The sequence below is a fragment of the Macaca thibetana genome, chromosome 15 (assembly GCF_024542745.1).
Source record: "Macaca thibetana thibetana isolate TM-01 chromosome 15, ASM2454274v1, whole genome shotgun sequence".
NCBI classification, from domain to species: domain Eukaryota; kingdom Metazoa; phylum Chordata; class Mammalia; order Primates; family Cercopithecidae; genus Macaca; species Macaca thibetana.
In genome coordinates, this window is record NC_065592.1 from 75,268,905 (window position 1) to 75,291,735 (window position 22,831).

The following is a 22,831-nucleotide window of genomic DNA, read 5'->3' on the forward strand; positions in this document are numbered from 1 at the left end:
TTTCTATAATACAGACCCCTCAAATGTCACAAAATTTCCATACCACCAAGGCAAGCCAGGAAGAATAGTTCTCCATATTCTTTCCTGATTAGGAAGGCCAGATATCCTGATGTCTAGCACCCATATTTATTGCTTTGACTGCCCAAGGGCTAGCAAAAATAGTGCATCGTCATTACTACTGAAAACATCTAGAGGCCAGGCATGGTGGCTCAGGCCTGTAATCCCAGCACTTTGGGAGGCTGAGGTGGGTGGATCTCCCGAGGTCAGGAGTTCGAGACCAGCCTGGCCAACATGGTGAAACCCTGTCTCTAGTAAAATACAAAAATTAGCCAGGAGTGGTGTTAGGTGCCTGTAATCCCAGCTACTCGAGGGCCTGAGGAAGGAGAATCACTTGAACCTGGATGTGGAGGTTGCAGTGAGCTGAGATAGTGCCATTGCACTCCAGCCTGGGTGACAAGAGCAAAATTCTGTCTCAAAAACAAACAAACAAACAAACAAAAACATCTACAGTCAAACTCATATTCTTAGAATAGCCATTATAATCCTTTGAGAGTATCTGATTCAAACAAGTGATAAAGACTTTTAAAACGGAATTTCTGACTAAAATCTAACCGTATAACACATTAAAAGGTCTATAATTCCTTGAATGATAAGTTTTGTCATGCTTGTTTTAAAACCACAGATCTAGGGTCCTAACCATTGCTAGCCCTAAATCCTCAACCTGGCTTAGTTCTAGGCTTCTCGCTTTGTTTTCAAAACTTGAAGATTGCAATACATCCAGCTTCACATGCACTGGATTGCATACCCGTTTACAGATCTGGGAAAAGTACTTTCTTAGAGGTAAGTCCCTTTGTTTCCCTGTAGTTCTATTGAATTCCACTCCTTCTCTCCCACCCTCTCTCCCTTAGATCTTCAATGTAGATGACAGGATTTTGACTCTTCTTGGTATGGTCCAAAGAGAAGCTGCTGAATGAGAGAGAATGAAAATTTTCAGTACATTCTTTTTTAAAATAAATTCTTTTGATACTTTTTTCATTGTGCAGGATTCAAAAGCATGGTGTATAAACACAGAAGCAATGAAGAAAGAACTAGTAAGCAGGCTGCAAATATTCCAAGTAACTTTCTCCACCGGGATGTTAAACTAAGCATTTTATGAAACACAAAATAAACAAGAAAATGGACATGCTGGTGTACCAAGTAACAAAATAAATAAGGATATTTTATTAAATTAATGCAGGTACAAAAAGTGACAATCAAATGCAGAATTAGATATCATCTCTGCCTATGCCATTTACGATGAAACATGAGACAAAAGGGATAAAGTGCCTTACAAATCCAACACCAAAAGGAGGAGTTAGGAATAGACTGAGTAGACTATGTGCCTTGCTCAGCCACAGTTCTTGCCTGTAATTCACACGAAGAACACTGTCACACAAATTACTGTACAAATGCACATGTACAAACAGATAACACAAGGAGCTCTGTTGGAGACGCTGTTTCTTCAACCTTGACGGGTGGCAAAGCGAAGGTATTCCTTGTCACTGACACCAGAATGTAGCCAAGAGGGAAAGGAAACTCTGGGATCTCTCAGGGCATCTGAATCTCAAAACCTCCAGGAAGCCTCTTAGGAGGCCTGTGTAGTGATGACAGCTGGTGGCATTAAAGGGTTCAAGCACAACGAATGAGGCTTTTCTGGCACAGGGTAACTAGCAGTCAAGGTACACTACTGGAATTTCCAGAAAGAAAATGTGATTTTGCAAGTACAGCATCAAAGTGAAGTTTATACTTGACAGAAAGCAGAAAACAAAAGTTCCAGATATGATTCTGTCATACAGAGTTAATAATAAGATTGCTTTTTAGGACTAGATTGACTCAGTGCACCCTGGAGAGCCCATGGGTCTCCTTTTGAGCAAACATAAATCCAAACTCAGTCCTAGAGCAAATACTTAACAAATGCTGGTTGTCTAAATGTATATGTAGCACATATTTAACATGTACTAAATCATATGAAAGATTATGAAAAGCTATGGGAAAGATAACTTAGAAACAAAGAAGGCATGTGTCCTGACCCTTGGGAGCTTCAAATTCATTCCATCTGCTACATAAGAAACACTACAATAAATAAAAATAGCAAAGTGCACAGCAGACATATAATGTGTTACTATTTAGGGAAAAAAATTTAAAAATATATGCTTTTAACATACATTTCCAAATGTAGACTATCTTTAGAAGAACATATGAATAAAAGGCAGTAGCAGTTGCTTCTGGAAAGGAAACTTGAATGGCTTGGAGGATGAAGTGGAGATTTTCAAACCATCTCCCATGGGATCTTTTGAATTTTGAATCATGGAAAGGTATGAATTTAAAATTTAATAGCATTTGAATAGAAAAGACAGAACTGTTAAACAATATCAGACACTATATAAACAAGCATTAGATTGTATGGCAAAGGCAAATCAGGGATAAATATAATGCTAGAAAAGGAATTCCAGTGTTATTTTTCAGGGTTATTTTAAGTACTGACTTCTCTTTGTAAATGAAAATTACTTTGATTATTAAGATGTTTAAATACATTCAACTGTCCCAGACCACATTGGCCTATTTCCTCCTCTTGGCAACACTGCTCAGCTTTTCTCCTCACATCATCCTTATGCTATGACACTGGACTAGATTGTAATAATATATTTTCTTATTAATCTCCTTATTATACTCCAAGCTCCTTGAGGACAGGTACTTTCTCTTGCTCACATCTGTAGATTCAATGCCTGGTACAGTGATTGATATTGCAAGGGCACTTAATAAATGGGTTTTGAATAAATGAATTGCTTAAAGTAAAATATAGCTGTAAATTGTATTATAAAAGGACAGTGGGTGGCAGTCTGAGCTCTGCTATTTACTGGTTTTGGCAAGTTACTTAATCTGTTTGCTTCCTCAGCTGTACAATGGGTAAAATAATAGTGGTTATCACAACAGGGTGGTTACAGCGATGAAAGGAGATTATGTGTGTATGGTACCACATAATTATAAAGCTGATATTTAAATGGAACAGATACTGCACAGACACTTGAGGTCTGAGAATAAGATTAAGTCAATCAGAGTATTAATGGGTTAAATAAAGGTGACATCCTATACAAATCAACGGTTTGATCTTTATGCTTCCAATGTGTACTTGTAGTTATAGAGGAGACCAAGCACCTTACAAATACTCCATGTTTTACTAGATGTGAGCAAGTCATTAAGCATCAAGTTTAGTTTGGCGACAAAATTGTAACATCTACTACAATATATCTTCAAAAGAAATCATTCACAACCACACTCCCATGACAAGAAGACCTCACAGACTCAAAATAAATAGGAAAATCTCATACATAAATACTGTTCCAACACTGGGACCCTCAGTCACGCAGAAAACAAATTGAGGCATTGAGTGGAGGCAAAGGGCACTTCTGCAGGAACTGACCCTCAAATTAGGGATTCTCAACCCGTTTTCCTAAGATGAGCAGTGGATGATTTGCTTGGAGGCTCCTTGTTCAGAAGTATCCTTTCTCCCTGTCACATGCACCGATGAGCCCCTCAGGCATTTGAAAGTATCAAGGTCTCCCTCCACGCTCCCTGTTCAACTCCATTTTTCTTCATTCTCCTCCTCTGCTTTCGCCAGGTTCCATTTTCAGTGCTTGGGCCTTTTAAGTCCCATACTGCATGCATCCCACGGGCCCATTCATTCCTCTGGTCATGCTCAGCCCTGACGAACCCCCAAACCACAGGCTGAGAATCCCTGCTTGAAGATCAGAAGTTCCAATGCTGGATTACGTCTCCTCCAATTGTGTATCTGGAGAGTGATAATAGTATATTAATTTCATGGGGAGCGGTCTGGGGAAAAAGTAACAAGAAATCTAATAAAAAACATAACTCATAGTTGCTGAGATGATAAATGATAAATTTGAAATGAGAGAAAGAAGCAGGTTATATTTGTACCCAATTATCCTTACATGATATCCTGAAAAACCCCTCAGTCTTGAGCAAATTGGGATGACTTTCCCCCCAGGATGACCCAAATAACATTTGCTACTTAGCTTTACAACACAGATGATACTACAGGCCACAGAATGAAACTTGCCTGAGCTTGTCAAGTTAATTAGACTGCTTTAAACTTGGGCTCATTGTTAAGTTTGGTTTCTAACTACATTAAAAAAAATTAGACACCTTAATATAACTTTCTTCTTAGTTCAATAAACTGGATGAGACTTTTCTGCCCTGCATATAAATGTAAACATTTGTAGCAAAATGGATTGAAGCAGATGGGTTAAGAGTAAGGGTCTGTGGTTAGGCTAATGGACCCCAAGCTTGATATTTGTGATCAGTTGTGTGTTCTTGGGCACTTTACTTTATCTTCTTGACCCTTGTTTTCTCTACTGTAAAATGAGGATAATTCTAGTATTTTTCTCTCTCTCTTTTTGGTAATGGCAAGGGGTGGGGGATTAAATGAGATACCGTGCATGGCGCAGTTAACATAGTATTACAATATACAATACTGACACACAATATTTTAGAATCAATTAATTATCCATCCACCTAAGTCAACCTTGTCCCCTGCTGCAGGGAGCTGCTAGGGTGCAGGGCAACAGATTAGCAAAGAGAAGCTGACTCCTTGCCCTTCCCTGCTCCTCTCCTCTCTCCACAGAGCTGCTCCCTACTCTCTACTCTTGAAGGCCATCACTAAACTTCCTGAGATGGTGGAGAAGTTCTTGTATTAGTTGTGAGGCAAAGGGGAACCAGCATTCTTTAAAAGGAGAGGAGATTATGACTAATGGATTTCTCTTTGTTATTGCTTTAGCTTTTTGTTTCCTTTGCCTTCTACTTCCCAATTCCTTCTGATATTCTTACCACGTTGCTTCTTTGAGTTTGTAACTCGAATGCCACATTTTTTCATATCCATCATTCTCCCTTGAGAAAAAGAAATCATTTTTATTTCCATATAGCACAGCTCTACATCCCATACAGTGACCCAAGTTTAAATTTCAAGTTCTATGAAACATTTGTATTCCCTAGGAAGTCTGGTGGACATCCTTATTCCACAGTTCCCAACTTCTGAGGTTAATTAATTCAATAGGGTAAGGCCCATGCTTTTGATCCCAGATTTTCTTGAGGACTATACACTTTTATTTTTCATCTTTTCCCAGAGATGAATCAAATTCTGAGGTATTTTAATATCTATTGATTTCTATTCATTTCTACTGCCAACTAATCTCTTTTTCCAGAGAAATATTCAAAATGCAAGCTGGCAACAATTATTTCTTTGTGCAAATCAACTGCATCTCAGGATCTTACTGTCATTGAAACTTGATCCTTATATTCTGGCTATCTCAATCCTGTTAAGAACGTAATTTTTGGTAACAGCTTATCTCTACTATCTCAGTTAACACCACTTTCCCCCATGTAAGGGGTTGTGGGGAATTTTTCAACGACTATTGGAATTCCCTTCCATATTCTACTTCCCTATTTAACATCAGACAACTCTATACAATCACTGGATCTCTTGGTATACTTCTCTAAGTATCAGAGGAATTATTTACTCTGAATCATCATAAATGGGAGGAAATTATTTGAATATACTCATTTTCCTGGATTTTAATTGTTCCCACAGGTAAATGGAGAAAGGAACACATGCAAATTATGTAACATCCTCTACCAATAATTTTACAAAATACTCTATGGTGAAAATACTACAGTTCTACAGAGGAACTATTTTTATTACTTAGAGTACCCAGAAACCAGCTGGGTGCAACTAATGCAAAACTAAAATGCAACTGAAAATGACAGGCATTTTAGCTCCTTCTTTACAGTAAGTCTGTGGTTATTTTCATGATAGAAAAAAATTGTATGACACTGCATCTTCTACCTCCATCCATACCCATTCTCCTGTCCCTCACCCCTTACACCTCATCTTCACCCAGTGATCCCATGCAGCTTCAATATAATTACTGTTGAATAGTGGAATGCCTTTGCACCACCCTGCAGAGGTTAAGTCAGGTTTCCTTGCAGCCATGATCGATCCAATTCTCACCCCCTCCTCATCCCCAGTGGAGACCACTGCAATTAAGGAAATACTACCTTTTCTTAAATAGAAGATGAATGTCAGTGCTACACCAAGGAGTAAAAAGATGGCTCCCAGAATTACCAAGTGAGTCCTTTCATTTGGAGGAAGCGCCAGAGGTAGTTCTGAAAAACAAAACAAAACAAAAACAAACTGACTAAAGATAAAATTTTGATGGGAAGGGGTCATCAGGAGAATAGTCATCCTTGAAGTTTAGTTTAGCTTTAGGATAATTTTCTTAAATGCCAAAGTTTGAGTGGCTGGAATGGCGAGATACATCTGTTAAAATGGGAACAGCATGGAGAAGTGTAAGAAGCCCAGACTTTGAAAAGGTGGCGCTGGGGTTAAATTCTGCTGCCCCTTAACCAGTTTTGAGGTCTTGGGCAAGATACTTATCCAGTGTACAAAATACAAATGCTAATACATTTCTTGTGAGGCTAATATTTTATAATGTGCTTAGCACAGTACCACATGGAGTGGCTACTCAGTATTAAATGGTGGCCTTGATTATTTCACTTCCATTTATTTATTTATTTATTTATTTATTTATTTATTTATTTATTTTTGAGGCAAAGTCTTTCTCTGTTGCCCAGGCTGGAGGGCAGTGGCACAATCTTGGCTCACTGCAACCTCCGCCTCCCAGGTTCAAGCAATTCTCGTGCCTCAGCTTCCCGAGTAGCTGGGATTACGGGTGCACGCCACCACATCTGGCTAATTTTTGTATTTTTAGTAGAGGCAGAGATTCACCATGTTGGCCAGGCTGGTTACAAACTCCTGACCTCAAGTGATCTGCCCACCTTGGCCTCCCAAAGTGCTGAGATTACAGGCATGAGCCTCCACTCCCGGCCCCTCTTGCATTTTTTAATATAGAAGTTAGTAGCCTACAGTACATGGCAGAGATGGCCCACAGTAGAACATGGAAAACCAACCAGCACTGCTAAGGAGCTCCCACCTCCTCCTATCTGTCATCATGATTGGAGGCCAATGCTTGTTGTCTTATCTTTCTCTGCAGTTTGAACATCTCTGGACAACAAGTCATTAGTATCTCTTACTAGGCTCCTTGTCTGGGGTACCATGCAGGAGGAAAAGGGGTCCCATGGCACACAGATGTTCAGAGATTGCTAACTCCCACCTCTCACCCTTAGTCAGCTCCTGCCTGGCTCAGCTCTCCACTGAGACCCATGATCCATCTCTAACTACCCAGGTGAAGCTTTAAAGACACAACAACAGCCAGCTTTTTCCGTAACTTACAGTTTACAATGCCTGTTCATATATGTTTTATTTCAGTTTCAGAACAACTTTATGAGTTAGGCATGCCAGTTATTTTAAAAAATCCCCAATTTACAGATGAGGAAACAGACTCAGCACAGTTAAGTGAGTTACTGTAGGCCACCCAACAAGTAAGTTGTCATAAAACAGCTTTTAAATGGCAGGAACCCACTAGTCTAGCTTTTTCTGAAAGCCAGTTGAATACCTGAGGACTCATACCCCAGTAAGAGCATCCCCATCATTTTCTAAACTTTTTTTTTCCCTCTTTCTGTTCACAAGACCATCCTGGATTATCTTTTCCTATTGATTGACTTTTATGTCTAATTTTTCAGCTGTTTTTGCTGAAGTACATGGCATTTTCCTGTCAACATCTATTGAGGGCGGGGGAAGTGAGAAGCTCTTCTCAGAGTATCTTTGTGTTTATATGAAATATCATGCTCACTCACCTCACTTACTTTCACATTCTGAGCCTCCCATCAGACTCTGTCTCCCACCCTACCTACTTCTATAGAGTAGTGAGATAAAAAAAAATAGTTGAATTTGTGCAGGCACTGGTCTCAAATCATTTTCATACACTGTTGCTAATTTGACCCCCACAATAACCTTGCTCAGTAGGTTATAATCCCACAGAGAAAGTGAAGCACACAGAAGTGTAGCAATTTGCCCAGGGATACACAGCCTCATGTCCTGTGCACTAAACAGACTGCTAGCGTTGAAATATTGTAGACTACCTTGGGAGAGGCACAGGGGAGAAAGGGTCCCTCCTGTTTGGCATAAGATAGAAAAATACGTTCCATTTATTTCCTGCCACAGAAACCCTAGTAAGAAGGAGGCGGCTCTGATGTGCCAGGATTTGGATTCCTGAAACATGGCCTGAATTGAATATTCCTCTCAGGTATTCCCCCAGGTTTCCCACATGGTATGAAAGCATTTCCCACATGGTATTGGATTGCCTGTTTTTTGTTTGTTCATTTGTTTTTTATCTGTTTCCTGAAGAGTGTGAACGTGAGTCTTATTATTCTATGTGTGTCAAATGAGTACTACAATGCATGGAACAAAAGGCATATTCAATAAATATTTGGTGAATGTTTATTAAGTAACAATATGATTTGGATGAATGGAAGTGAGGAATTAGGATACATTTTGTAAATATAATGTTATTCATTAATTCATTTATTCAACAAACACTGAATGACTATGATAGGCAGACATCATACTAGGTGCTAGGGGACAGTGTTAGACATATTTTAATGGACACATTCAGAATATTACCTGGGATGACCAATTCAGCTGTATGGTTTTCCTCAGGATCTAATCTCCTAAAAATGCAGTAGAAAATCTCATTAGCTGTTGTGTTGATTCTCAGTGTGCTGGTCACATTTAAAAGCTTCTCCTCTCTCTTGGAATTGGTGGTGGTGGTCTTACCACTCAGGACTTGATGGTCACTGCTTGTCCAAATGACTTCGGCCTTGGGGTAGCCCTCAGCCTGACATGTTAGTTCATGTTCAGAGGTGACTGGATCGACAACCAAAATTCTTTGGTTGATTTTGTTGTATGGAGCTAGGACATAAGCAAAAAGAAGTCAGGGCTTTTGCTGAGCACAGAACTAGATATATAGCTTGATGCTGTCTACATTAGAAAGAGGATCAATGCAGGCTGGTTCTCAGAGGGATACGCTTAATGTTCAGATGCCTCAGCAGTGGGGAACACCTGCTAGCTCTGCCTCAGTTCAGTTCAAAGTTGGGACAAGTTTGGGTTAATAGGAATGACTATCTTGCTATAAAAATCATGTTGGTACATTTATTGGGCTCAAACAAAATGTAAAGATTAATTTACACTAAAACCCCAGACTTCACCACTATGTAATATATCCGTGTGACAAAACTGCTCTTGTACCTCTTAAATTTCTACAAAAAAAATTTAAAGAGAATTATCTTTAAACCAGCAATCTTTCTATTCAAATATAAAATACCTCTCTCCATGTATTCAGGTTTTCATATGTTTCTCAGTAAAGTGCTATACTTTTTACATAGTGCCCCATTTCTTCTTAAATTTATTCTTGGATATTTTATTTTTGTTGTTATAAATCTGTCTTTATAAACATGAATCTCTCCAGCTGGTATGCTTTGTTTTCTTAGACTTTATTTAGTAAACAGAAAACCTGATCTTGATGTGTCATTCACTTTTCTGATTTGAAGCCAATGATCAGAAATTAGATATAAAAATACATACTGTTTCATCTGTAAACAGTGATACATGTTCCTGGCGACACTTTTTAATGTTCAAATTTGTTCTTTATTTTAGAAGTTTTAAATTTACAAAAAAAATTGCAAAGATAGTATAGAGTTACATATACCCCTTACCCAATTTCCTCTATTGTTAGTATCTTACTTTACCATGGTACAATGGTCATAACTAAGGACATTAGTACATTATTAATAACTAAACTGCATAATTTATTCCATTCTTCCAGTTTTTCCCTAATATCCTTTTTCTGTTCTGGGATCTATCTAGGATACCACATTATGATACTTATATTTTAAGCTTTTAAATGCTGGCTATTTTAATAAATCACTTAAATAATTATGCTCAAGGAAGAAAGTTTGATTCAATTTTAGATCATTGGTTTGGGACCCTTTTAGGATTAAGATACCGTTTGCTGACAATTCTAGTAGATTGTTCAGTGCATCTATATAGCATAAGAGCTTTATTCATGTTTATCTATTACAAGTACATTAACATGTTCTTATTTTGTTGATATAATCTTTTTTTTTTACTCCTAATACTACAGCATAACCACTAATGATCTAGAGCCTTAACTCTCCATTCCTTTACCAAGGACAACAATAGATCTGTGATGTAATTTCTTCAAAGTTAACACAAAACAGCTAGGATCAAACAAAACTGAAATAAATAATTAGTGATGTTTTGATACTCCTACATCAATGAAACCACTACCAGTGGAAACACTGGAAATCAATAAAATTATGATTTCAAAACACAAAAATAATAGTTCTTATGAGTGGGTTGCTTTGGGGTAATTATGGATTTTCAGATTCTCTTATCTAATTTTGACTAAACTAACCATCTTACAAAATTAAACAACTAATTAAAAAGTTTTCCACAAAGAAACTGAGGATTGAAGATAATACTAATAATTCAAGCACAACCCAGAGGAAACAGCAGAAGTGATACTTATTATTGGCGACTGTATGAGGTTGTAAACAATTAAGTACTTAATTAGACCTCACAGTGTTATATAAAAAAACACAAACCTCAAGATTATTGACACTATCCACCTTTGTTAATGATAAATTCCACCCTAAGGTATATCATGCCTTGACATATTAGCTAACAATAGTGAAGCGTCACAATTAGTAAAAATTGAAAATATTGTTTATTAAATTTTTATTTCATCCTCTTAAAATGTCTGTTTTTGTACAAATGTCTATTAGGTTGAACCAGATGAAACTGGTAATATTCAACCTTTTTTGCTCTTCAAAAATGGCAATTTTTCTTACGGTACAACCTATATATTAATAGATAGTAAATTTTTTATAATTACACACAAATGTGCCTGCACAGACACACAAGTTTAAAATGTTTTACAGATGAGGTGAGTAATCAAAATTTTTTGCAGACCCCTGGTCTACTAGATCTAGAACACTATACTAATATTGAACAATCAAAATCAAGAAAAGGTCATGATAGTTTTGAAGCCAATATATAACTTGATACATACACCAGAGGTGCAAATACAGGCAATAAGTGGTTATTAAGGGCCCAGACTTCAGAGCCAATCTGCTTGGATTTAGAACTAGCTTTATCATTTACGAGGCTAGGTGAATTTGGGCAAATTACTTAATTTCTTTGGACCCCAGTTTCCTCATCCTTAAAATGGGAATAATACCACTTATCATGAAATCAAAGATTCCATCATTGAAAGACACACTCAGATTTCAGAGACAGTGAAGTGTGAAAAATACTCATCTTACATGATGAAGCACCTACCCCACAGAGTCATTTCCAGGAGGAAATGAACTAATTTAGGCAGAATGTTCAGTACAGGACCTAACACACAGAATAAGCAAGTGCTAATTGTAGTAGTACTCGATAGTTGTAGTAGTTGTAGTAGTACTCGATAGTTGTAGTAGTACTGGATAGTTGTAGTAGTACTCGATAATAGTAGTAGCAGAGCTGCTTCTCCTCCTCCTCCTTTTACTACTGCTGCTTCAGTGTACCCTTTAGAAGGTGCTAACAGTTCCTGATGAACAGTTTTGGAAATAAATTTTCATATATCCAAGTCTGTTCATGTTTCCAAAATTTTAGGCTAATCCTATTTGAGGAAATCATTCATTCATTGACTCAACAAATATTTTTTTGTGTGCTTTTGTCATACTACCACTCTGCTTTACGTCAAGCCCTGGGGATACAACAATATTAAAAAACAGACCCAAATCTCTGTGCTTGTGGAGTTTATATTCTAGGAGGAGAGAGACAATAAACAAAATAGAAAAGTATGATATGATATGCTACACAATATACTAGATAGAGATAAATGCTACAGAGAACACTTAAACAGGGCTGGGAATTTTGGGGAAAGATGGGGTTGGTGGGGAATGACAGCAGTTGATCTGGTCCATACGATCCAAATAGCTTTACTGGGATAACTATGCAACACTTTGATCTTTCAGCTGCCTCATCTCATTGAAGGTCCTGAAAGTCTGAATGAACATTTCGTTTTCCCTACTATTAGGTTCAGTGATTAAAGAAAAACACTTTTAATTGAAAGTTAGAGGCCTGAGAGTCTGGTATTTAAACTCACAAACATGAAAGGTGCAATAACACCCAAAGTGATCATGATAATTGAGTGAATCCAAAACTAAATTCTTTCAAATTTCAGTTTTGAAATGTTTCACCTTTAAAATCCCATGGTGAGTAAACTCCTGTGGCAAAGCTATGTTACCACACATTTGCTGTGATGGGAAGTGAAGTTCAACAGCAGTACTGTGAAATCATTTGCATATGGAGGTGACTCAGGAGTTCTACTTCCCTGAGTTGGAAAGCTTCTGCAATCCAGCTACCTCGTTTCCATTGGAGACACTGACTCAGTGCAAGTGAAGCTTGGTGGTTGCCTTCCTTGTTCTAAGTGCAGAAGGTTCAGACTTTTGGTATAGCTCAACTCAACCCCAAAACCACTGTCTGCAAATGACAAGATGGACTGGGACTAGAATGCAAATTAACTAATTTAAAATACAAAATGGAATTGTCAAATCAGGTCCTCAAACCTGGTTGGTCATTTGCTTTGCTCCCTGAAGAACTCCCCCTTGGAAAAACCATCAGTGCCGGAAGATTTCCTATTGTGTTGATCCATGGCAAAGGAGACTGCAGATACACAAGGGATATTATGGAGCCCAGATGACCTGAATAAAACCCTTTGCTACTACAAGGACAGCTGTCCCCTCCCTATACACTCCCTACAGGCTGATGAGAGATCTTCTTTGGAAGCAGAAACTTATACTTTATGCAGCCTTCTTCCTGACTGCCAGGATTATACTCTTCTTTTCCATCCCAGATCTAGCAATGCTGTTGATGAGGCTAAGTCATGATGATTTCTTTAATATCTTGGAACACAGTAGATGCCTGATATTTGCTGATGGACTGGAGAAAAACTGAAAGTATAAACCACAACTTCTCAAGAAATGCCGTGAATGGAGAAGCACATGGTAAAATATAATGAAAATTAAATCTACTTTACAAGTGATATCTTCTTGACAATAGTAGCATTATTTGAGCCAGAATCAGGGACCAGAAATACAACATAAAACTGATACATTTCTCTTAATCCCTACATGATTTTGTTTTTGAGTTTATAATTATCAGTGATCATTGATTAATCATTGATCAGTGATCAATGACAAGTGTAGACTTTTTCTACTTGTATTGTTAGCCCTCAGATTGATGGTAGTTAGTCCAGGAATGGAAATACCAAGGGGAGATGATTTAATTCTAGTCAAATATTAAAAGGTCATCATGGAAATGAAATAATTCCAAAACTACAACTAGAGGGGCAGATTTCAGCTTACTATTAGGGAGTAATTTCAACAGGATATGGAAGGGGAGTCCAAATGGCAGGGATGCCATTGTGGGATATGACAGGGATGCCACTGCAGGAAATATATGAACAGAAGATCCTCTGGGGGATTTTTGTTCTTTGTGGGAGTTTGGATTAGTCGCTCCTGCCTGGGATCCTTTCAGCTCTCAATTCTATGAAACTCAACAATAAAAGCAGAGGTGTTTTCCTTTACTTAGCTAGTGCCAACACAAAACTTCGAACTCAAGTGACCTGATGACATAACTGTGGGTCAGTTCCCAGGAATTGACACTCCTAGTTCCTCTTCAATTCCCCAAGACAACATCAGTATAGATTTTCAAGATGAATATATGCCCAGTGAGTATAGTTTATACTGTACTGGAAGAATAAGTTCTTTTACACTTAATATGATTATTTTTTGTCTTCATAGGGAGACTTCAAGTCTTTTTTAATATGAACCTTACAGTGGGGTTTGATCTGAATATATTTATTAGCATTTGATATAGAGAGGCTCAAAAAAGGAAAACTGACAGACCTAATAAAATAAAAAAATGGTAGTTGAATAAAAAAGGTTCTGGAGGGACACACAAATAATGGTTACTCTCTTGGAGTGTCTCTTGGTTATCTCATGGGAGATAGTGGTGAAGGGAGGAGGGACACTTTTGCAATTCATTTGATCTCTTCCATAGTATCTGAATTCTTTGCAAGTATATGTATTACATTTATAATAAAAAAGTAAAGACTAGGAATTATTTTTGGAAAACTGTACATACCGTAGAACATGGCTCTGTGTTGTCTCTGGATTTCCAATGACTATCATATAGGTGCTCAAGAAATGCTAATTGGAGACTTACATGAATGAATTCATGAACTGAATGAATGAATGAAGAGACTATGCTATTCTGTTTGAAAATAAGTATGGACTTATAAGAATGAAAAGTCTTCAACACTTAGAATATGTTTTCTATAAAGATCAGGCCTCTCATCTATAATAATTCTTACCATTGACTTTCACGGTAATCCGCTTGTAGTCGGCACCACCATAGCTGATCATGCAGCGGTAAACCCCTGCATCCTGCAATTTCACATCTGTGATCCGAAGTGCAGCATTTCCCAGGGAGAGCTGGTCCTTCAACAGCTGGGCCCTCTGTCTGTAGTTACTATGCTGAACCTTCAGGTCTTCCTCTCCATGCACAAATTGAATTATGTTCTTATCCTCCATTTCCCAATAGACAATTAGTGAAGTCAGGTCTAATTGTTTTTCTACTGGGAATTTGCATTCAATTGTCATATTGCTGCCATACTCTACCACATATAGGTCCTTGGGAACCGTGACAGTAAATGCTAAAAAGAAAGAAGAATAACCTTCAGAAAAGGGAAAATTCCTCAAAACATTTATAAAGTTGGCACAGCATTTAAAAATCACCTTATCTGGTCAGTTATGTTATCATTATATTTAAGAACTTGCTAAATACATATTTTATCCAATGGGCTTGAAATATGTTTTGGGACACTATGTCTCATGCCGAGACATAGTGTCCCAATAACAGAATAATAAAATTAGCTAAACAAGTTGCCCCCACAATTTATAAACATATATTACTGTAGAAATATTATATGGAGATGGAGTACTTACAACCAGGAGACTTGGTTTCATGTAGACATCCCCAGAATGTCCTTTGACTGGACACCTATTTGCTTCCTACATAGAGGGAATGGTAGATTCTAACATCTCTTTTTACTTCCCTAAACTTTTGATCAGTTTTCTGGCAAGAAGTACATTGGTATGGAGTTCAGGAAGGACCGCAGGGTGGTGCCAGTACTGTGTTACCCTGACATTTTCCATGTATCCTACAATTCTTCCTTAGAGTATTCTCATCAGGAAAGGCATGTCACAGAGCAACCAAGATTGAAAGATTGAAAGATCCTGGCCTTGTTGAAAACAAACAAATAAATATATACATACAGGCCATTTCCCCAGATATTTTCAGTAGTTAACCCTGGGAAATGGGTAATAGATTATTTTGTGTCTTTCAATTTGTCTATATTCTCTATATTTTTACACAATGACACAGGGAACTTTATCATTGTGTAAAGCAGAAGAAAGACTTTGTCATTGTGTAAAGTAGAAGAAAGAAGAGAATATTCTCTCTATAAGAAAATTGCATGCATTTTAAATTATCATTTTAGTTTTAAACTCATGGTTAAAATATTTAAAATATAGAACCTAATGGAAGGATTTGGTGTCTTACCATTCAGCAAATGCCAGTAGATCGTGAATATAAAGACAGCAAATATCCTCATCTTTCTGGAATGTGCTAATTATGGAAAACACAAAAAGAAGACTGCTTTACTTAATAATTAAACACACAATATGACATTATGGGACTTGGTGGTTCTAATTGAAATAGTCTTCTAATAACCAGTCATGATTGACTTGTAATTGTGGAAACCCAGCAGGGAATAGGAAGTTCAATACCTTCATTCCATTGCCCACAGCCACATAAACTTAAGTGAAAAAAGTTACTAAAAGATGAGAAGTTTCAAATTTATTATAGTTACAGGCCCTGAAAAAAATCTGCTCACTCAAAAGAAGCCAGGAAGATAATATTTCACCAAATTCCTCTCAACTATTTCATGTTTTTTCTGCATTGTAACATACCTAGTAGAACCTGCCCTGTACAAAATTTCAAAGCAAGGAGAATCTGACTTTTACATTTCCAACCTGTCAATGCTTTTTCCCCCTACGGCTAAATACTTTCATCTTACCCTTTAGCTTTCCAAGACTTCCACTTCACTATCTCAGCCATGCTAGTCCTCCTTCAGGTGCCATCCTTCAAAATCTCCTCTTCTGCCCCTCTCACTTATTCTAAATTATAAATCTATTCTCTCATAAACAGATTATTCTACTAACAGTGGGGAGTGGGAAGGGGAGAAAGCTGGATTTGACTAATTCATACCAAGACCATGAATGACTCACAGTCACTCTTCCAGAGTATCTGCCTAGATTCTATTCTTCATTTAGTCATCCTGCTTGAAATGTTACTAATTCTTTCATTTAGCAAACACTGATTGAGCACCTCTTCTGTGCTAGGCACTATTTTAGGCATGGGGAATATGGAAGTCAGCATGAAAGAAAAGTCACTCTCCTTTTGTAGTTTATGTTGAAGTAGTGGAGTAAAAGATTTATACTTTATTTCAGCATTTATTAATGTTTTCTCTCTCTTCTGTTATACATATATTTACAAACTTTGATAAGAAAGAGGTAAGTTTTCCCTCTTACTGCCTCTCTAATCTTTGTATACAGACATGAACTCACAAATGATCAACTAATCAATGCCACATACATATAAGACAGGAGATTAATGTTCCTAATATATAAATAGCTCCTAACAATCAATAAGACAACTACACAAACTACACATAACCCATGAGGAAAATAAGTGAAAGGTCATAACGTATAGTTCAGAGAATAAGAAATACAGGTGACATGTAAACATAGGAAATATGTTCAATCTCACAACAAAAATTATAAGATATGAAATACCATTTTTCACTTCTTAGCTTGAACACAATTGTAAATATTTCTAATATTTAGTGTTTGTGAAGATATGAACAAATAGGCTTTCTCACACACTAATGGGAGGAATTTTTTTTTAGGGGGCACTTTGATACTTCCTATTACAATTGTAAATGTGGATGTCATATGACATTTCGCCCTCTCCTAGAAATCTATCCTACTAAAACACACACACACACACACACACACACACATATATATGTATATGTAAAGGAAGAGCATTGCTCATAACAGCAAACTGAGAATATCTTAGATTGTCTAAGTGGTTAAATAAATTTTGTTATATTCACAAAATATAATACCATTAAGGACTGAATTCAGCATATGTAAATGTACTGATTTTGTAAACATGTAGGAAGTTGCGGAACACTACATGTAGCAGAAATCCACTTTTTGCTAAAAAAAAGAAAAAGTGAGTATGTGTGTTTAGACACAGGAAATGTCCAAGATGTTAACAGTGATTATATTTAGGAATTAAATTGGAGGGAGAACCGGTAGGTTTTCACTCTTGTTTTTAAAGGGAAAAAAGGAAGGAAAAGACAGAAAAAGAGAGATGAGATTATGGATTTCTTTTGGTGTTCTGTGTCCAAATTTTCAAGCGAATGAATGTTTTACTTTTAGTATCAGGTAAAAAATAAAAACAAAATTTCATGAATCATTTCACCTTGCCAAACCATAGACTGTTTAGCAGACCAAGTGATATAATGGAAAGAACCCCCAAAGGGAGTCCAAACATCCAAACTGAGGTAGAATAATAAATTCATCTATTTTTTATGTTTTTTCCTTATTATTAACGTAATGTGACAAAATTACAGAAAATGAGAAAAGAAGGGGAAAATCACCTACTGTTTCATCACTCTCACCCAGGGAGAATCTGGTGATGCCTGGAAACATTTTTGGTTGTCAAAATTGGGCTGGTTGAGGGAGGGTTGCTACTGCTATCTAGGGGTAGAAACCAAGAGTGCTGCCAAACCTCCTGCAGAGCACAGGCCAGCCTCCCACAGCAAAGACATAGCCCAAAATGTCAATAGTGCCAAGGCTGGGGAACCTTGTCACCACTGTGAGCATTTCAGTATATATCTTTCAGTCTTTTCCCTTTAATCTTTTAAAAAGTAGTTTATAACCTTACCATACCTTTAATACCCATTTGTTTCATTTAAGCTTATGATATAAATATTGCCCATCTTACTGCATGATATTCGTAAGCATCTTATTGAACAGTTCCATAATATTTAATTCCTCTATTATTGGGTATTGGATTGTTGCCAATTTTAAAAATATCATAAGTATGTGTGTGTTCAGCAAATATTTGTTCAGTGCCTACTGTGTGCCCCAGGCTAGGCCCTGAGGATAGATTTCCTCAAATAGTGTTGCTGATCAAAGAAAACAAACATTTTTCTGGTTCTTGACACATGTTGATATTTGGTACTGTTACACTGTATTTTCACCCAGTTGGGTATTGTTTAAAAAATATTTTTTTTTGCTAATGTGAAAGATCTGATCATTTTTTGGTCTGTTTATATCACTGGTTTCTTATCGACCTATATGAGCCCTTCATGTTAAAAGATAAAAAGGGTAAGTGAAATAACATGAGTCATTATCCTCTTGCCAGGGTTAGATACAAAATCAGGCTGCAGCATCTACCGGACTATCTTTTCCTTGGGCCAGAGTTAACTGTACAGTTATAAAATATTAATGTGATATTTTATAATTATTGTATTATAAGCACAAATACACTTACTAGGCAGAAGAAAACTTAAAATACCCCTAATTCCAAGCAAAGCATTATAACCATATGTGAATAAAACAAAGGGACATTAAATCTAGTCATAGATTACAACTAATTTTGCCAATGTTTATGGCCCTACTCTGGTGGAGTTCTTGTCCTTTAACGAATTTGGTTGAAATTTTTAGAAGTAATGGAGGTTTCCTGGAAGATGATGGATTAGATCCAATATTTACCTACTTTCTCATCAAACCCTCTCCTCCACAGCTCTATTTCCTTGGGATTCAGCTGTCATTAGTGAGGGACGAAAAGGCAGAATACAAAGATCATGTAAATACACACATGTTCTTTAACCTCTAACCCTCACATCAGGGCAGTTGGTCTAAGAGAAGAAGACGTCAGTCTTCTTCAGGTAAGAATTATGACCACATGTGAATTCCCATATCCGAACGGAGACATTCAAAGAGCAATGAAATGTAAACTGGGGAAGAAGTGATGGCTCATTCAGGTTGGGGAAGTGGGTTTGTCCCTGGGGGAAGCCCAGTATAACACGATGGAACTGATATTACTTCTCTATCTTCCAAGGGTAGGATGGGTAGAAGGAAGAGATAGAGCAAAAGTCAAGTGGCCAGGCGCGGTGGCTCACGCCTGTAATCCCAGCACTTTGGGAGGCCGAGGCAGGTGGATCACCTGAGTCAGGAGTTCGAGATCAGCCTGACCAATATGGTGAAACCCCATCTCTACTAAAAATACAAAAATTAGCCGGGCATGGTGGTGGGTGCCTGTAGTCCCAGCTACTCGGGAGGCTGAGGCAGGAGAATCACTTGAACCCAGGAGGCAGAGGTTGCCGTGAGCTGAGATGGCACCACTGCACTCCAGCTTGGGCAACAGAGTGAGACTCGTCTCAAAAAAAACAAAAAACAAAAACAAACAAACAAACAAAAAAGGTTAAGCTTCCTTTCTCAAAAGTAGGAGCAAGAGGCCTGCATGGTGGCTCCGGCCAGTAATCCCAGGACTTCTGCAGCCTGAGGCGGGAGGATCGCCTGAGGCTAGGAGTTCAAGACCAGCCTGGGTAACATAACAAAAGCCCTATCTCCACAAAAGAAAAAAAAAAAATTCTTAAGTTAAACCCCAAGCCCAACCTCCTTCTCAGTCACACTGAGACACTCTTGTACATTTTCCACTTGGGGTTTCAATTCCCCACAGTATTTCTGTGACTTCCTTGAAGACCACACTCTAACTGCTGTCATGTGGCCTCTGCCTACCTGCTTCTACTGAGAAAGGCTAAGTTTTTCTTCAGAGTATCATAGTTCTCCTTAAATACTGTTGACAACCATCATTGTCAACTGATACATCCTTTCTGGAAAGCATTTTCAGTTTTCTTCAAAACGCCTTTAAAATATTCAGTCTCTTTGACTAAGTAGTTACACTTCTAAGTTTATTGACAGAAACAATCAGCAATATTCCAGAGATATCTATGTAATGATGTTCAGTGAATAGCTAAGACAGAACCACTGTAAATAACCTTTATACCCAACAGTGAGGAATTAATTTCATTTAGTTATCCAACCTAATCGAATGCAGCACTAAAAACATTTTTTAGAAAGTTATTTAATTAATAGAAAAGCATCTACAGTAAATTTTTTTTCAAGTATTAAAAAAAGAGGTAGAACAATGGTACTTTTACTCCTTATGTTATAAGACAAACCCAGACTGAACTTTGACATAGGCCAAGGTCAACATGTCTAAGAAATGTTTTATTATACTATTTTTATTCTTAGGCTCCTCCATTCCTCTTTTAGGACTCCTTTGGGTTTTCAGAATGGACAGAGCAAATAAATTCCGTTCAGGGGTCCTGGACGTGCTTAGCGCAGGAAGAGACTTACTTATCTGCTGCAGCTGGGATGACTTACACAAGTCATATTACTAGCAAGCAGCTGACGGTGGACTAGGACCCGTGTCCAGACTTCCAGCCTAGCATCAGAGCTATATTCTGAACACACGGTCGCATAAGAATGACCACCTATCCTATACTACCCACCTTATTTATTTTTAGAGGTATAAATTATTTTTAGAGCAAAACTGAATTGCGCCTGGAGGAAGCCCAGATGCATTGCCTGTTCTTATTAACCCCAACAGGTGATTGGCTCTACTGCCCCCTAGACCATCGCGTTCCCTTTCCCTCCTCCTCTCTCCATCCCAAAGAAAGGGTGTAGAGATCCTCCGTCCTAAGGTGCCCAGCGAGTTAGCCAGAGATGCTGGGCCGTGGGCACCTGCGGAGGAACAACGCTCCCTACCTGCAGGCAGAGAGAAGCGCGGCTGGTGCGGAGCCTCGGGAAGCAGCGCAGGACTGGGGCTTCAGGACTGGGGCTTCGCGTGGCGTGCCAGCTGCTCAACTTGGCGCCCGGCCCGGAGGCGGGGTCCCGCCCACCTCTGCGCAAGGCAGCAAATCCAGTTTGCCGGGCATTGGACTTTCCTGACCTTCGGCGGAATAGAGGAAGCTTTCAGTTTGGGTAGCGAGTGGTGTTGGTGTCCTAGGAATAAAGCTATGTATAGAAATGAAACAGAAAGTGAAACCTGTCAGTCCAGTTTTCTTGTAAATGAGGTTTTCACCGGAAAGAGTTCCGAAGATTAAAACAAATCCACATTTGGTATGTTATTAATATAAACAGAAATTTACAACAAGCCAACATCTGAACGCACCTTGATTTTACCTTCAGAGGGGTGACAGCTTAAGGTTACCCCTTAACCTTTATCAGAAAGGTTTCCCCCTTTCTGATAAAAGCGTCTTCAAGGTGACTGAACATCTTGACCTAACTTGATATAACTCTACGACATGTAGAAAGTCAACAGCAGACCCATATGGCTTTGGTTTTTATTCTAGAAAGTAGGGGTGTGTGTGTGTGTGTGCGTGCGTGCGTGTGTGTGTGTGTATGGGTGTATAATGGGAAATATATTTTTAAATCGTGGATTCTGTGACTTCCTCAAAGTTCCTCGACATAATGAAACTTCATTTGCTTTGTCATTAAAAGAACTTCCCACCCTGAGCTACATCTTTTAAGAATGCTCAGGGTCCCTGCTATTCTGCCACCCTAGGGATTCAGGCTGGGGAAGCCTATTCTAGGTGAGGGTTAAGAAAGCCCTTTTGAAAGCTTTGGGTTAGTGAATGGGCCCAAGATGACAGACAATGGTGTCATAATTTATTTAAGTATTATCCACCGCTGAACTTCGAGGTGCTCCCTTTTCTCGAACTCCTGACCTCAAGTGATCCACCAAAGTGCTGGTATTACAGGCTTGAGCCACCGTGCCTGTGTGCTCCCTTCTCTTTTCCTTTTTTTTTTCTCTTTTTCTAAATTAAGAAATTGAACTCTTCATTGTTTGCCTTTCCTTCTTATTCATTTCAACTGCAGTTCAAAATACTGCATAATGAATGAATATTGAGATGGCCCTTGCATTGGTTATAACATTTGCTTCCCAAATAAGAATTTTCACATTCTGATCATATCACAGATTTTTATTTTTATCTTGGAAATTATTGAGGCTGACAGTGCCTTGATTTGGCAGGAGTGTGGAGTTCTCTTTGGCCTCAATAAAATTGCAGTAGGGTTTGGACCCAGCTCAGATGCTCCTTCTTTCAAATCTCTTTTGAGGTCACATAGTAGAATAGAGCAATTTTGGTGACTGTGAGTTTGGGTGACTTCCCAAAGTTCCCAAAGTTGGGTGACTTCCCAACTTTGGTGACTGTGTCCTCTAGGAAAATATAGACATTATGTGGCAATATAGTTTACAGGTACTGCATATGTATAGTCTGTGTATGACACACACATGTACAAACAAGTTTCATGAAAAAAATACTTAGACCTACTATCTGCAATGCCCTCTGATGTTTTCATTTAATGTTTTATTTTTCTAAATAAACCCAGGGCATAAACTTCATGTTCTGCTAGTTCATCATGACTCTTGAGGTCTGCAAATAATAATAATAATAATAATAATAATAATAACAACAAAACAAAAAAAGAAAACTGGCTTTAGAGCCATCTACCACTAACTAGCTGAGTTAACTTG

General features: G+C 38.0%; 1 protein-coding gene across 1 annotated transcript; it reads right to left on the reverse strand.

Annotated features, from left to right (window-relative positions):
* Positions 1 to 1,191: 1,191 nt before the first annotated feature.
* Positions 1,192 to 21,338, reverse strand: CD274 (CD274 molecule). The gene is made up of 7 exons (XM_050761702.1): positions 21,061 to 21,338; positions 15,710 to 15,775; positions 14,460 to 14,801; positions 8,636 to 8,923; positions 6,112 to 6,219; positions 4,885 to 4,944; positions 1,192 to 3,829 (listed from the first exon to the last, which is right to left on the reverse strand). Exons 2-7 carry the CDS (start codon positions 15,759 to 15,761, stop codon positions 3,807 to 3,809), a joined length of 873 nt encoding a protein of 290 aa, XP_050617659.1. The 5' UTR covers positions 15,762 to 15,775; positions 21,061 to 21,338; the 3' UTR covers positions 1,192 to 3,806.
* Positions 21,339 to 22,831: the final 1,493 nt, after the last annotated feature.